The sequence below is a fragment of the Balaenoptera borealis genome (assembly GCF_965194805.1).
Source record: "Balaenoptera borealis genome assembly, chromosome: 6".
Lineage (NCBI taxonomy): Eukaryota > Metazoa > Chordata > Mammalia > Artiodactyla > Balaenopteridae > Balaenoptera > Balaenoptera borealis.
In genome coordinates, this window is record NC_138863.1 from 64,102,062 (window position 1) to 64,119,292 (window position 17,231).

At 37.6% G+C, this 17,231-nt stretch overlaps 1 protein-coding gene and 1 long non-coding RNA gene across 2 annotated transcripts in view; both read right to left on the minus strand.

The window, feature by feature from the left end:
- Window positions 1-17,231, minus strand: part of LOC309630995 — a 279,528-nt gene that overhangs the window by 39,088 nt on the left and 223,209 nt on the right. The gene's annotated exons all lie outside the window — the stretch shown is intronic.
- LOC309630917 (cyclic GMP-AMP synthase-like) lies at window positions 14,770-16,764 on the minus strand (the record flags this gene model as incomplete). Its single annotated transcript, XM_082396763.1, has 1 exon — window positions 14,770-16,764. A coding segment is annotated over one exon (672 nt), but the record flags the coding sequence as incomplete, so codon positions are not given.

Genomic DNA, 17,231 nt, shown 5'->3' on the forward strand with positions numbered 1-17,231 from the left:
TTCTAGTGAGCTTGTATCCAGAGCACAGTCTAGGGCTTTAGAACTTTAAGCACCAATGACATTTTCCTAAGTAACCACAATATCGCTGTTACTCCTAAAAGAAAAAAAAAGAAAAAGAATTACTACTTAATATTATCTGGTACCCAATCCATTTTCTAATTTTCTCAATCGTATGGAAATTCTTTACACATTTCTCATGGTGACGTATTTTCAAAGACTGTGATGGAACCTAATGTTTATTGATTTTCTGTTCAATCTGTGAGGGTTGTGAATAAATATTTTCAGAATCCCATGATGACAGAAGCAGTAGCATGATGTCATATTGGAGACTCCAGCAAGGTCAGGAGCTGGACGGAGTGGGTGTTCATGGAAACACAAGAGAGAAGCAGGGTTTGAACTACACCACGGTGAGCAGGCAACTGCCTACAGAGGGCTGCTTTCAGGGTGAAAACTCCTCCTTTTAAAACTCCTTCTCCACCTAGCCCATCTGTTAACTCCTCCCTGCCACCCGGGGGAGCAAGGGCAGGCACTTGGAGCTGCTGAGAGCCCAAATCAGGATGCTCTGGCTGGCGCTTCCCAGCCTCGTTCTTTTCTCACAACGTGATCAGCCGTCCTGCCCGCTCTGTTTCAAGTCACGTAAAGTCTGCTTGCTCCGTGGCTCTCCCCTCACTCCTCTTCAGTCTGCTTTGACATTCTGACTCCTCCTAGTGCTTCGTTATATAGTTCCATTTCCTCTGGCCGAATTTCAGATGCCCCTCAATTTGGGATCTCCACCCCTTACTTCATTGTGCTTGCCACCTGCCGCTAATAATGGCCCTTCAGCTCCCAAACTCTGATAGGAGAGAGGCCCTAGTCTGTGCTTCCACATCCCGGCTAACATATTACCCGCAACTCGTGAGAAACCTTGCACTAGAACCACCAAGCTGAGCCATTCCTGAATTCCCGATCCCCAGGAACTGTGAGATAATAAATGTTTGTGTTGTAAGCTGCTAAATACAGGGTACTGTTGTTACGTAGTAAGAGATAAGTAAGTTCCTTATTTCTTCCTACATTGATTCATTTGAGCCAACAAATAATTATTGAGCTCTGTTGGCTCAGTTGCAAAGCAAAGTCTGTGGCAGGGTATGCAGCACAAGCATCTGTGGACGGAAGAAAATGGCTACATCCCAGACTTACAGCCACAAATGGGCATCTCCCAGCCTTAGGTGTAGAACAGCCCCTATTTCCAAAGAAGCTGCATTTAACACACCCCTATCAGACAAAGGGGAAGTACCCTATTTTTGACATGTTTTAGGGACAGAGATTGTATCAATTCTCCGAGAGTTGTTTTCACATCTCATTACTTTGTTTAGGAAGTTAATTTCCACCCTCCCGCAAAGTTCTTGCTATGATTTGAGTCCTTTTATTCTTATCACTTCTTTGGTGAAGTCAGGAAACATGCTCAGTATAACAAACCCTTCACCGACTCCAAATTACCCATTTCAGCATCTACATAATTAATTTTTAAAGGGCACAGATCCCACTGTGCTAAGTACAACAGAAATAAATAATGTATATCTATGCATTTCTCATGTGCTTGTCCCTAGCCATAGTGCATGGGTGAGAGTATTAATCAATCCCAATTTGGGCTCAGAGACCAACCCAGTGATGCAGTGTTATTACCATTTGGTACAAGTATGCTTCCTTCAGTATGTAATTCTTTTTAATGCTTAGACCCACAGGAGAAAAAAGTCTAAGCCATCAGCCTTAATTTCCTGGCATTTGTTTACTACACATCCCTGTTGGTACATTGCTGATGCACATTCTGATGTATGACTTTCTTCTTCAATACAAGAATTTTAAATGAAGTATGATTTTCCATGATACTTGTATAGACTATACAGCAGCTTTGAATTCTTGAATAAATTATTATTATAGTCATGGCGCATGTCCCAGGCCACTATATTAGACAGCTGAGGGGAAAATACATTCTTTAAATCAGCTGTAACTTTTCATTCCAGTAGAAAATAATTTGTTGGGCAAATGAGTAAATACATTTGAATTGTAATTCTATTCAGTTTCCTCCAGAGCCAGCTTTTAAACCATGTTTACTGAAGACGCAGGTATGCCAATCGTTTATTAAAAGACCTATTGACGGATGTGAGGGCGATCTGGCAGCGACATCTGTCACCCCATTGATCGCCAGGGTTGATTCGGCTGATCTGGCTGGCTAGGCGGGTGTCCCCTTCCTCGCTCACCGCTCCATGTGCGTCCCTCCCGAAGCTGCGCGCTCGGTCGAAGAGGACGACCTTCCCCGATAGAGGAGGACCGTTCTTCTTCGGTCAAGGGTATATGAGTAGCTGCGCTCCCCTGCTAGAACCTCCAAACAAGCTCTCAAGGTCCATTTGTAGGAGAACGTAGGGTAGTCAAGCTTCCAAGACTCCAGACACATCCAAATGAGGCTCTGCACGTGTCAGTCTGCCTTTAAAGAAAAAAAAAAAAAAAAAGACCTATTGACCACAAGTTGCATAAATTAGACTCCCTAAATATAGTCATTTTTCCAATGAAATTCCTTAGCCTTTTGGTCACAGAAGCAAAAGTGAATCATTTTTCTTTGCAGATTCACTTTTTAGCTACCAAAAAATGTATGATGTTTGAACATTGGAATTATTCCTGAGTGGTCAGACATTTTTTAATATATAATTTTAGAGACTGGGGGCCCAGTGAGTGAGAGAGAAGATAAATGGATCTTTGGCAACTAACTTTAGCCCCTGTGGCAGAGTATACAATTGTCCAATATGAACAGGCTTCTAAAAATAACCATGGGCAAACAGTGGCCACATGGTAAATTAAAATACCTCCTACTGAAGACAACAGAGCTTCATATATATTTAGTTTTTTGGGTAGGACAGAAACCCGAGTCTGTTAGATGAGACTCTTAACCAGTCTCAGGCCTGTTTTAGTTGAAGGCAAGTTGTCAAAGAGATAGTAAGCCCGAAGAAATAACATAAGTTCACATTTATTTTTAGTTTCCAATTTCTCTACACAGCAGAGTCTTAAGAGGCAAAAAAGCACATTTCATAAATGAGTCAATTCATAAGAACAGCTTTGTCAGACAGGTTATGTTGACAGAAAGATAGGTTGTGGGGTTGAAGAATGTCTCTCTGCACTTGAAATTCAGTGTGTGTTAATTTTGGAGAGAAATATTTATGTTACCATTGCAAATGTTTAACTTGTAAAAGCCATGCTGTGGAAGAGGGAAAGGCTGATGGGTAAGGCTTATGCAGCAAAAATATCTGGTTCTAATGTTTATAATAATCTTTTGTTTTGATAAAAGAACAAAAATACACATTTTCAGCATGTGTGTTTTTGAAAAATACCAGATGAAGTTTTTGTTTAGTTTGGTTTGAAAAGGAGTTTAAACTCAGAGTTAAGAAAAAAATTCACTCTGGAAATGAATTTTGATTAATTTCTTTCATAAAGAGTAGCTAAGGCAAATACTCTGTCCAATGCATTAACTATTAGCCATGCATGCTATTTAAATTTATCTAAAATTAAATAAAATTAAAATTTCAGTTTCTCAGTTGCATGTGCCACATCAAGTGCTCAATGGCCACATGGGCCTAGTGGCTACCATATTAAACAGCACAGATAGAGAACATTTTCATTATCACAGAAAGTTTTACTAAACAGCACTGCTCTATATCCCACCTGGAGAATAGACAAAAATAGGCCCCACCTAAAATTGTTACCTAGGGACTTCCCTGGTGGTGCAGTGGTTAAGAATCCGCCTGCCAATGCAGGGGACACGGGTTGAATCCCTGGTCTGGGAAGATCCCACATGCCGTGGAACAACTAAGCCCGTGCACCACAACTACTGAGCCTGTGCTCAAGAGCCTGCAAGCCACAACTACTGAAGCCCAGGCACTTAGAGCCCATGCTCCACAACAAGAGAGGCCACCGCAATGAGAAGCCTGCACACTGCAATGAAGAGTAGCCCCTGCTGGCCACAAATAAAGCCCATGCGCAGCAATGAAGACCCAATGCAGCCAAAAATTTTTAAAAAGTAAATAAATAAATTTAATTTTTAAAAAATTTAAAAATAATAAAATTGTTACCTAAATTACTGAATTTCCACCTAAGAGAAGATATACGTAGTTCATTGGAAAAAGTAGAGATTTTTTAAAAATAGAGAGGCACCTGAAGATTCTCACGCTACATAATGGTATAAAAGTAGTGGGGTGACCCACCAAAGATTTAACTTCTGTTTTGAATTGTGTTGTTGTTGGTAGTAGTGGTGGTTATTTACTTGTTGCATTAGCAAGATAGATTCCAGAGATTCCCTTTAATTATACTGGGCAGGATGACTGATCAGGGAAGCAGAGAAAATATTGATATTTCCCATTAAAAATAATCTTGACCCAGTCAAAGGCAAGCAACCTCTGTTTTCTGATGAAGGATGTGGAATGAATACTCGATGTCTTGAAAGTTGGAAAGGAAAGGAGGTTGGCCAACCCCTCCCTAGCCTCCCTGAATTTCTGAGACTGGAAAGAGGGAGAGTAGTTGCATATTCTGTGATGGACTGACCCTCTAATCAGCTCAAGCACAGCACTTCTGGGCAGAACTTAGCTGCCTGGGCACTTAGGTGATCTCCAGAGACCTCAAGGGAAGGAACCCTGCATCAAGCTGAGCCACCCACCTATGTGGCCTCCTTTGAAAGCTTAGGATGACCTGTGGCAGAAGTTGGCTGAGGGTGACTTCCCTGCAGCTCTGGACAGTCAAGTGGACACACAAAAGGGACCGTGTGTAGCAGCAAGGAATGATGACCACAAGACAACAGCAGATCTTAAGACACAAAGTTCCTCCCCAGATAGAAGTGAAAGTGGATTGGCCTTTTTGTTGTATAGAAAGCCACCACAATTTTTGGATGAGCAAAGGGATTGAGGGAACCCCAAGAGTGTATTCTAGGATTTCCTTCCCATCTGGCGTGAAGAGGTTTAAGCAGTTTTCATTTACCTTGGGAAAATGAAAATAGACTTGATGTTAGACTTGAACCACATGTGATAGAGTAGTTAATACTTTTCTCATGAAGACATGGACAGTCATAGGCTAACAGCTCACCCCTGAGCAGTTTGTATAAATATCCCAAGTTTTGAAATACTTCAATTGGCAAGAAACTCAAATAACTGGCAAATTAGCAGATGAGACATGCCCATCTGCTGAGAAAACTTAATTCAGAGAGTGAACCAGTGAAATTAATTTTAAAACACTTTTTGAGTAAATAAGAAAACTTTTAAAGATATATTTAAATTCCCATAAGTTATAATTTTTATTAACAATTTTCAAACCCGTAATATCTCAATGAATAACATATCTGCAAATATAGACTTTTTGTTTATTAAGTTCTAAATTAACTTTTTCAGTTCTTTAGGCAGGTTTGATCTTCCTTGCAAATAATTGGTTTCTGTGCATGATTCTGTACATAACAGACTTTGTGTGTTAAAATTCATGGCAAAAATTGTTTTATTTTCAGATGAATTAACCCATCTTCAAAATTGTGGGATTTTCTAGAATAGAATAAAATAGAATTTGTTTTTACTTAGATTTTGGAAAATTGTTCTGTTAATTTAAAATATTCTTGTAATTGTCATAAGATAACTTTTTAAATGATCATGATTTGAAATATTTATCTCATTTTAATTCACATGCTTTTCTTAGAAACTTAGCTCCTTTTATAATTATAATTATAAAATTATGTTAATTTTTGTACATAGATTATTAATGTCACAAATTTACAAATGCATCAGATTGGTATTAACATGCATAACATTTCAATGCTTTCTCACTCTTCCACTATGTGCTCCAATTCCCTGAAACCAATTTATTAGCTGTAGCTATTAGACATTTCCCTGCCTAGTACCATATGAAAGTTTTTAATTGTTCAGTTCCCTGGTTTCCCAGAAGAAATGTTTATCAAAATATGTTTTCGGATAGGGTATGCTGAGCCTCACTCAACCCCACCCTATCTCCAAAGTCTGCTGTTCCGAATTTAAATCCTGGTTTCAGGATATTTATGATGATAAAAGGCAAAAGAGCTATAGTAATTCTCTTTGAGTTTTCTATTAAAAGTTTACAAAATTACTGTCTTAGACATAGCTACATACTCATACAACTATTCAATTTTGTGTAGTGTCAAGAATGACTGGCAAGTAAGTTCAAGACTAAAATAAAGATGGAATATTAAAAAAAAAACTTTCACATTTGAGCTGGCTAGTGGACTTGCTGAATTACTAAATGGGCAGACTAAACATGCTTGGGCACCAAAAAAAATGAGTGAGAAAGAGAAAGAAATTTAAGTTCAGTTTCAGTGAATTTATCCAGAATATTGTAATCTGAAATTCAGGGGAAAAACTATTTTAATTTCTCTTTAATGTAAATTGTGCATATTCCAGCTTAATATTATTTTAATTTTTATCCATACGTTTTAGAAAAGGGGCACCGTTTTTTCCAACGGGTAGAGGCTCTAAGGGCAACAACTTTAGTAGGTGTCATAGTATCCAAAAGAGATGTGTTTCCACCATCAAGTCAGGCCATGTCTGTCAGGCAATAGTGCATTTCTGTTCAGATGTAATGAACATATGTCCTCAGCCATGCCAGCCAAGGACTCAGATGGGAGGAAATTCCCAAGGAAGTAGTACTTACTACCCTACACATACCCCTGGGTTTCAGGCCCCTGTCGAGATGTCTTATGTATTCCTGACAAATCCAGGTCTCTATGTCTCCCCTGTCATTAGAAGAATTCATAGATTTTTTTTCCAACCTGCCATAACCTGGCTCTTAGGAGATTTCACCCACCAAACTGGCATTTCTTTCTGGTTGGTAGTGAATGAAACCCAGCATATACTAGGTGAGCCTGAGCCAGGGCCCCAGGAAATACTTCCTTCTTTTCCAAAGAAGGTGTGAGTATCACCAGGTCACCCCTTTCCCAACTGGAACACCTATCTTTGCCAGGGTGACCTTCTTTTTCCCTCCTCTTAGCCACTACTTCCTGCCTCTATCAGTAGATTCTCTACTTAATAAGATGAGCAATTCTCTTCTGGGGGCTTTTAACACATGCATAATTCAATCACTAAGATTTTATGTGCTGAAAGAAAGATTTGTCTCCTGCCAGGAGTTCAAAAAGCACAGCTACTTTCCAAGTCTCTCAACCTCTAACCCTGTAAGAAAAGGTAAAATTTCTTTCAGTGAGCCAACCCAGAATTTTGTTTTCATTTAGACAGACATGAACAATGTCTTAAATAAAACCATTGTGATGCTAGCAAAACCCTGAGCTTTTTCAATCCAAATTACACTGTTGATGTGAATGACCACTTTTGCCCAAAATTCTGGCCTCAGTTACAGGATATGTATGATGATACAAGTCTTACACAATGAATGCAGGCAACACTCCAGTTGACTTAATCTGGCGAGATCTTCCTTAGGTATGAGTATGAGTTTGGGCCTTGAGCCAGCAATCAAAAGGGATTGTACATTTAAATGATTACCTCATTTAGTGAAGTCTGCTTTTTGGCTAGGTCAGAGGCACCTTCTCCAAAATGTATTCAGAATACACTTGAATCATTCTAACTGTGTGACCTTGGAAAAATTATTTAATCTCTCTGTAGCTCTGTTTCTTCATCTGTAGAGTGACGTAAATTATAACATTTACCTCACAGGCTTATTAAGCAAGTTAACATATATAAAGCACTTGGATTACTTGGCACATAATAAAATCTATATAGGTATTCGCTATTATTATTATTACTATTTTTATTAGATTGTTAGAGGGAAGCTGGAAACACTTTACATTTATTCTGGACCCATGCAATTATCTAGCTAATACAATTTCCACTTAGAGAGTATTTTAAGATGTATTTTTTTTGTACTTAAATATTCCCCAAATAACTATCTTAAATCAAATACAAACCCCTCTGGAAACAGTTTCTTTTTAGAAGAAAAGTATTTTGCAGATGAATGGCTTATCTTTGGAAGATGAAGGAAGAGATAAAAATGGGAGGGACATTCACTGAAAAATCTTGACACAAGCTCCTAATTACTATTTGGGTTGTAAAGTTTTGTTTTCCATTAACCTGCATAAAGGTAACCACAGTTAAATACCTTGGTGATTTCTAACATTTATTTTTCAATTTACTTTAATATCACTTTGGCAATTTAAAAATCGTTAAAAAATACTTTTTAAACTGATAAAATACCTCTTGGAAAAAAATATTTCTGGTTTAAAAATGAACAGTCTTGGAACTTAAGGTTTTTGCCATGATTGTGTGCTGATACTGGACCAATTCTGCTATGGTAAAATACTAGAAAACTAGGTAAAATATTTGAAACAACTATGTTCAGATATTGGACTACAGGCAGTACAGGACTATTATCCTTGAGGGAAGGAAAACAAGCAAAGTAAACCTACAATTACCCAGATTGACTGCATGGAAGCACCTTCCAGGCCATGGGATGGAAGGAAGAACCCAAGCAAAGCACAGTAGTCTCACTGAGCAAAAAGACAGAGATCAGAGGCAAAAGGGACTGAGGCAGCTAGAATCTGTGGCACAGAAAACAAGGGAATGGGAGTTGCACAGAATAAGGGCTCCAGAAATCTTCATAGGGATCCCTTTAAGTCTTTAGCTAAATACTTATCTGTATCTGCATAGGGTCACACTCAATGAGACCAGGCAAAGATAACTACCAGGGAACTATAAACTGAAAAACCACTAGAGTATCCGTAGAATTAGAAGACATTCAACTTCTGTACTTGAGCCAGAGTGGAGAAACATCCTTGAACAATTGGGCATTCAGTAGAGGCTCCAGAAAGGCTCTGCCAAGACTAGAGCTGAATTACCACTACAATATAGGCAAAGCTTTAAGACAAGCCTCAAAAAGATTAAGGGGAGCTGCAATAGATTAACTGCTCACAGGAATAAAACCCAACCTTCTTCAAAGAAAGATAACAAAATTCATACACTTAATAAGATGAGATTCACAATAGAAGGCATATAATAAAAATTTACTGGAAGTGCAAGGATCAGGAAAATGTGACCCATAACCAGGAGAAAATCAGTTAATGGAAGCAGACCCAGAATTGACAGAAACAATAAAATTAACAGATAAGGACTATAAATCACCTTTAATGAATATAATTAAAGATTTAAGGAAAACATATACAATGAAGAGAGAAATGGGCATTATTAAAAAAAAGCCAAGTCAAACTTCTAGAGCTGAAAATTAAAATATCTGAAATTAAAAATTCACTGAACTTAATATACTAGACACTGCAGAAAAAGGAATAACTGAACTTGAAGACAGTGCAATGGAAACTATCAAAACTGAAGTAGAAATAGAAAAAGAGATTTAAAAAAAGACAAACCTCAAATACTAACGTATTTTCTCAGTGCAAGAAGCCAGACACAAAACAAAAAATGTTGTGTGATCCCATTTATATGAAAAGTCAAGACAAGGCAAATCATAGAGGTAGAAAATAGACTAGTGATTGCTTAGGGCTAGGGGTAAAAATGGGAGGTGACTATAAAAAGGTGCAAGATCCCTTTTGGGAATGTTGGAAATGTTCTAAAATTGTGGCAATGGTGCGCATCTCTGCAAAACTGAAAAATTGCGTGGTTAAATTATACACTTAAAATGAGTGAATTTTATGGTATGTAAATCATAACTCAAGGTACTTTTAAAAATCAACAGCAAAGCATACATTGCTTAAGGAACAATGTCAAGTGGTCCAACATATATGTGATTTGAATCTCAGAAAAGGGAGAAGTCAGAAAAATAATTTTAAACAAGTTATTGAGGTATAATTGACTTATCAAAAACAAAAAAGCATGTTTGATGTATTTTTGATGTATCTCCAAACTCTCCTTGAGTTTGGAGATAATTTACATCCATGAAACCATCACCATAATCAATGCCATAAACATATCCATCACTTCCAAGAGAAAAAAATTTTAATGGCTGAAATTTTCTAGATTTAACTAAAAATATTAATCCAGTGATCTAAATAGCTCAACATACTTCAAAAAAGAAAACCAAGGCAAAGGCACATTATAATCAAATTGTTACAAAAACCACAATTATTATAAAGAAAAAATTTTTAATTAGCTAGACAAAAAAAGACTACAGGGGTCTGGGGACTTCCCTGGTGGTGCAGTGGTTAAGAATCCGCCTGCCAATGCAGAGGACACAGGTTCAAGCCCTGGTCCGGGAAGATCCCACATGCCACGGAGCAACTAAGCCCGTGTGCCACAACTATAGAGACTGTGCTCTAGAGCTTGTGAGCCACAACTACTGAGCCCATGTGCTGCAAGCCAGAAGACAATGGAAAGCCATTTACAAAATGCCAAAAGAAAGGTAAGTCTGTCAAACTAGAAATCTATATTCAGTAAAAAATATCATTCAAAATGAAAGTAAAAGATATCCTCAGACAAACAAACCTGGAAGAATTTCTTGTCCACAAAACTTGTACCACAAAAAATGTTAAAAGAAGTTCTTCAGGCTAAAAGAAAATAATACTAAATAAAAATTCAAATATACACAAAATAATAAAGAATGCCAGGGGCTTCCCTGGTGGCACAGTGGTTGGCAATCCTCCCGCCAGTGCAGGGGACACAGGTTCGAGCCATGGTCTGGGAAGATCCCACATGCCGTGGAGAAACTAAGCCTGTGCGCCACAACTACCGAGCCTATACTCTAGAGCCCGCAAGCCACAACTATTGAGCCCGCGAGCTACAACTACTGAAGTCCACGCGCCTAGAGCCTGTGCTCTGCAACAAGAGAAGCCACCGAGATGAGAAGCCCATGCATCGCAACAAAGAGCAGCCCCCACTCACCAAAACTAGAGAACGCCTGCACACAGCAACGAAGACCCAATGCAACCAAAAATAAATAAATAAAATAAATAAAATTTTTAAAATGCCATAAATGGTTAATATGTAGTACAATATAAAATACATTTTAGCATTTTTAAATTATGCAAAAGATTGTTGATTTTCTGTACCAAAAAAATGACAATTTTGTGAGATTAATCACATTTTTAGAAATAAAATTAACAAGAAATCAATTAATAAGAAAATGCATGAGGAGGGGAAATAGGAAATATACTGTTGTAATTTGGGTTCTTATGTATGAAATGATATAACATTATGTGAAGATAGGCTGTGATTAGTTAAATATGTATACTGTAAACCTTAGAGCAGTCACTGGAGGAAAAAAAAAGAATGTGGAGGTATAGATAATACTTCAATAGAGAAAGCTAAATAAATTCTAAGACAATTCAACCTATAAAAAGGCATAGAATAAAGGGGAAAAGGAAGCCAAAAAAATTAGAAAGAGAAAACACATAGAAAGATGGTAGTAGTAAAACATCTTTAATGTGTGCTGGAGCTGATTGATGCCACCTCATGAAACTGAATGTACACCTTTCCCAACTCTCCATCTAATGAAAACATGTCGGTAGTTTGAAACCAGCATTGTTGGGAATATTTACACAGTGGAAATCAGTAGATGTTAAAAGTAAGGACTTTTTATTTTGGAAAGCCTATTTACCATCATACCACAGACCTAAACCATATAAAAATTACATGAAATATAAAATGAATAAACTCTCTAATCAAAGGGCAGAGAATGGCATATCAATATAACATAATACTCACTATGATGCTATTTAAACAAAATACACTTTAACAGAGATAGGTTATAAGTAAAAAAAAAAAAAAAAAAAAAAAGATACTATCCAACATTGTTCTGGAGATTCTAGCCTGGACAGTTAGATAAGATAAATAAATAAATAAATAAATAACATCCAAATTAAAAAGGAAGAAGTATTTAAAACTTTATTCACAGAAGACATGATCTTGTATATAGAAAACCTAAGAAATTCATGAAAACACAATTAGAACTAATAAGCTTAGAAAGGCTGAAGGATACAAGATCAATACACAAAATGTATTTCTATTGTTTACTTCTATACAGTAGCATTGAACAATCTAAAAATCATACTAACGGGACTTCCCTGGTGGCGCAGTGGATAAGAATCTGCCTGCCAATGCAGGGGACACAGGTTCGAGCCCTGGTCCGGGAAGATCCCACATGCCGTGGAGCAACTAACCCTGTGTGCCACAACTACTGAGCCCATGTGCTCCAATTACTGAAGCCCGCACGCCTAAAGCCCATGCTCCGCAACAAGAGAAGCCACCGCAATGAGAAGCCCATGCACCACAACGAAGAGCAGCCCCTGCTCACCGCAACTAGAGAAAGCTCACATGCAGCAACAAGGACCCAATGCAGCCAAAAAAATAAAATAATAAAAAAATTTTTTAAATAAAATAAAAATCATACTAAGAAAGCAATTCTATTTGTAATAGCATCAAAAATAATAAGAATACTTAGGAATATTTTAACAAAGGAAGTGTAAGATTTTTGTAGTTTGTTAAAACTGCAAAATGTAGTTAAAAGTAATTAAAGAAGACCTAAATAAATGAAAAGATAGCTCATGTTCGTAGATCAGAAGACTTAATATTGTTAAGATTACAATACTTCCCAACTTTTCCTACAGATTCAGTGCAATCCCTATCAGAATCCCAGTTGTCTTCTTTTGCAGAAATTGACAAACATCCTGAAATTCATATGGAAATGGAGGGATTCAGATTAGACAAAACCATCTTTAAAAAGAACAAGGCTGGAGGACTCACATTCCCTGATTTAAAAACTTATGACAGGGGCTTCCCTGGTGGCGCAGTGGTTAAGAATCTGCCTGCCAATGCAGGGGACACGGGTTCGAGCCCTGGTCCAGGAAGATCCCACATGCCGCGGAGTAACTAAGCCCATGAGCCACAACTACTGAGCCTGCACGTCTGGAGCCTGTGTTCCGCAACGGGAGAGGCCGCGACAGTGAGAGGCCCACGCACCGTGATGAAGAGTGGCCCCCACTCACCGCAACTGGAGAAAGCCCTCGCACAGAAACGAAGACCCAACACGCCAAGAATAAATAAATAAATAAATAAATAAATTTATAAAAAACAAACAAACAAAAAAAAACTTATGACAAAGCAGCAATAATCAAGGCAGTAAGGTACTGGCTTTTATCAAGGTAAGTCATATGCTGAAATACAGGATGCATTTCAATAAATTTATAATAATCAAAGTCACATGGAATGTTTTTCAGTTACAATGGAATTAGAAATTAATTACTAATTAAAATATCAAAACTTTCCCAAATAGTTGGAAATAAAAAAATATTCTGAATAATCATCAGTCAAAAAAGTCATAAAGGGCTTCCCTGGTGGCGCAGTGGTTGAGAATCTGCCTGCCAATGCAGGGGACACGGGTTCGAGCCCTGGTCTGGGAAGATCCCACATGCCACGGAGCAACTGGGCCCGTGAGCCACAATTACTGAGCCTGCGCGTCTGGAGCCTGTGCTCCGCAACAAGAGAGGCCGCGATGGTGAGAGGCCCGCGCACCGCGATGAAGAGTGGTCCCCACTTGCCGCAACTAGAGAAAGCCCTCACACAGAAACGAAGAGTCAACACAGTCATAAATAAATAAATAAAAGAACGTGAATTTCTAAAAAAAAAAAAAAAAAGTCATAAAGGAAATTAGAAAATATTTGAACCAAATTATAATGAAAACACAACATATCCACATTTGTGGGATTAGCAATAACCAGACAGAAAGTTATAGCTTTAAGTGCTTATATAGAAAAAAATTTCTTTCAAATCCAAGTTTCTACCTCAGGAAGATATAAAATAAGAGTAAATTAAGCCAAAAAAATAGAGGAAATTAATAAAAAAGAGGAAATCTGTGAAATAGAAACAGGGCAAACAATAGAGAAAATCAATAAAATTAAAAGATGGTTGGGACTTCCCTGGTGGTCCAGTGGTTAAGAACCTGCTTTCCACTGCAGGGGACGAGGGTTCTTTACCTGGTCAGGGAACTAAGATCCTGCATGCCACATGGTGCAGCCAAAAAATAAATAAATAAATAAATAAAAGATGGTTTTTGAAAAGGGAAAGAGGAAAGTTGAATACATTTATTAATCATTGTATAAACAATAGATATGAATTAAATTATACCATTAAAAACTGACAAACAAAAGAATAAAATATTAAACAAGAGAAAAAGAGGATTAGAGGCATATGCAGATAGAGAGAGAGATAGCTGGGTTTTTATTTTTGTTCTAATACATAGAGAGTGTGTGTGTGTCTGTATGTGTGTGTGTGAATATAAATATATATAATTATAGCCAGGCTTATTAGTTATATGAAATTATAGCCAGCTTTCTCATTGTTGGAAGACTCTCTGAAAAATGACTGATTCCAGGGCTTGGGCAGGGAGAGCACAAGGGAGCCTGGAACACTGTATTAGTTTGCTATTGCTTCATACAAATCACCACAAACGTAGCAGTTAAAAATAACACCCATTTATTATCTCACCATTTCTGTAGGTCAGAAGTCCAGGTATAGCTCAAATGGATCTCTACTTAGCATCTCACTAGGCTGAAATCAAGGGGCCAACCAGGCTACTTTCTCATCTAGGGTTCAGAGTCCTCTTCCAAGCTCATGCAGGTTGTTGGCAAGATTCAGTTCCTTGTGATTGAAGACTGAAACCCCCATTTTCTTTCTGGCTGTCAGTGGTGATTTCTCTCAGATCCCAAAAGCCACCCAAAGACCCTTTATGACCCTCTTACTTCATGGTAGCATTCTTCTTCAGAGCCAGCGGGACAATCCCTGCAGAGAGTTGTTTTTGTTGTTGTTTGTTTGTTTGTCTAAATTTCTATTTATTTATCACACACTGTCCCCAAAACTCTCCTCCAAATGTCCAACTTTTAGCACGTTCAAACACATTAGGTTGTTAAAGATACATAAAATGCACAAGCATAAAGGAGAAGACTGATACATTCAAAATTTAAATTTTAAAACCTTTCTCACTGGGCTTCCCTGGTGGCACAGTGGTTGAGAATCTGCCTGCCGATGCAGGGGACACGGGTTCGAGCCCTGGTCTGGGAAGATCCCACATGCCACGGAGCAACTGGGCCCGTGAGCCACAACTACTGAGCCTGCGCATCTGGAGCCTGTGCTCCGCAACAAGAGAGGCCGCGACAGTGAGAGGCCCGCGCACCGCGATGAAGAGTGGCCCCCGCTCGCCGCAACTAGAGAAAGCCCTCGCACAGAAACGAAGACCCAACACAGCCAAAAATAAATTAATTAATTAATTAAAAAAAAAAAAAAGATTAAAAAAAAAAAAAACTTTCTCACTAGAAGACACAAAAATTGGTATAGACAGTCTACACAGAAGTTATTCGTGATATGAGAATGACAACAAAATAAAATGACAATGAGAAAACAATAAAAAAGCCAATAAGAAAATGTGCAAAATATATGAATAGGAAAAAGTTAACAGACAGCAACTGCCTCAAGTTGAATGCTGCCTAAGTGCAGAGGAGAGAGGATGGCATTTTATTCCATACCCTTTTCTTTGAGTTTTGTACCATGTGCATATTGCCTTTTCAGAAATACATGTAAAAGCATTACTTAAAATAAAAGAAAGTAAGTTATGTTTTATATTTAGCCATGTGTAGAAAAGTATACTATATTTTCCTATGAAAAATTAAGAATTTCCCGGGACACACAGAACCTATTTTTTCATTTCCTTCTTACCTATCCTAACACATAGGACAGGACATGGCTTCCAAACATATTCGTATGTTAAACAAAACCTACCAGTTCATGGAGGCAAGGACCTTGCCTCCTTCCACACATCTGTGCTATGTGAGAAGTGGTGTTCAGTCAGTGCTTGATGAATTTAATTGAGGTGATATGTATTTTGTCCTTCTTTTCATGCCACTCTGGTAAAGCTTTTATATTTTAAATACTCCTTTGCTTCTTATTCCTTGAATAATCTGTTTCCTAGGATAATCCATCCTTCTATATTGATTAGAGTTTATGAAGAGAAACGGAGAGCTGAATAATCATTTACATTCATTTTAGTCAATCATTGCTGTGACGCATTTCAATGATTATAAAGTCACTCTAATTCTTGATTCTTTTTAAAAATATAATTTCAAAATTCACCAAAAACTGGAAATCCATTGTTTCTTTCATATTCAATTTGCTTTGACAGAAATTCTTTACTTAGCTTGTCAATATGGTCTCGAGATAAGAGATCGACTTCAGGAATGAAATAATGCTCAAGTTGTTCTGTCTTGAGGCACTGAAGAAAGTATGTCACACAGTTATCAAAGCAGAGCTCCAAATCCTCGGAGTGCCACTGACTGTCATCTGGGTCCTGGGTACAGACGTGAAAGAAGGCAGTTTTCACATGATAAGAACACAACTTATCCAATTCCTTTCGGTTTCCGAACTTTTCTTTCAGTTGTTTTAAAAGATATTTCATTAGTTTTAAACACTCTTTCCTGCAACATTTCACTCCATCAATTTCACAGCATGTTTTAGATTGTCCGTGATTTTTCAAAATGTCCTTTTCAATGTGAGAGAAGGACAGACGCCACGTTTCTTCTTGGAAACCACTTCCTTCCTTTGCATGCTTGGGTACGAGGTAAAATGGCTGTCGTCTTAAACTGTTCTTAACTTTTGCTCCAAGCCAGTTACTGATGGGCAGGCCTCCCTGGGTGCTAGTAGGCCACCTGCTTTTATATTCCAAAGCCAGGATTATATCCACAGATATTTCTTTAGGTTTTCTAACCAGAAGTGTTACTCCTACAGAGAGTTTTATATAATGTTTTTATAATGTAACAGAGTTTTATATAATGTAACACAATCATGGGAATCACTATCCTGCCCCCTTCCAAGGGGAGAGGATTATACCAAGTTTGTACAGCAGTGGGCAGAAATTTCAGGGACCATCTTAGAATTCTGCCTGATCTAAATATCTTGTGCCAAAAAGTAAGGAAGTTCTGAAAAAATGATGTCAAATGGATAGAACTGCCATCTTGAAAAGGCTTCTTCTCCTTTCATCTTGATCAATTTGAGCAAAATAGATAAATAATAATAGTAATGGGCTAAAATCCATAAAATAAAATAAAATAAAATAAGAACATATGAATTGGTACTGATATATTGTACCTACTGATACATATATACTGAAATATATTATATACATTTATATATATATATATTGCTGTATATGGATATATACATATATATGAATAAATGAATGAATAAATAAATGGAGAACAAAAG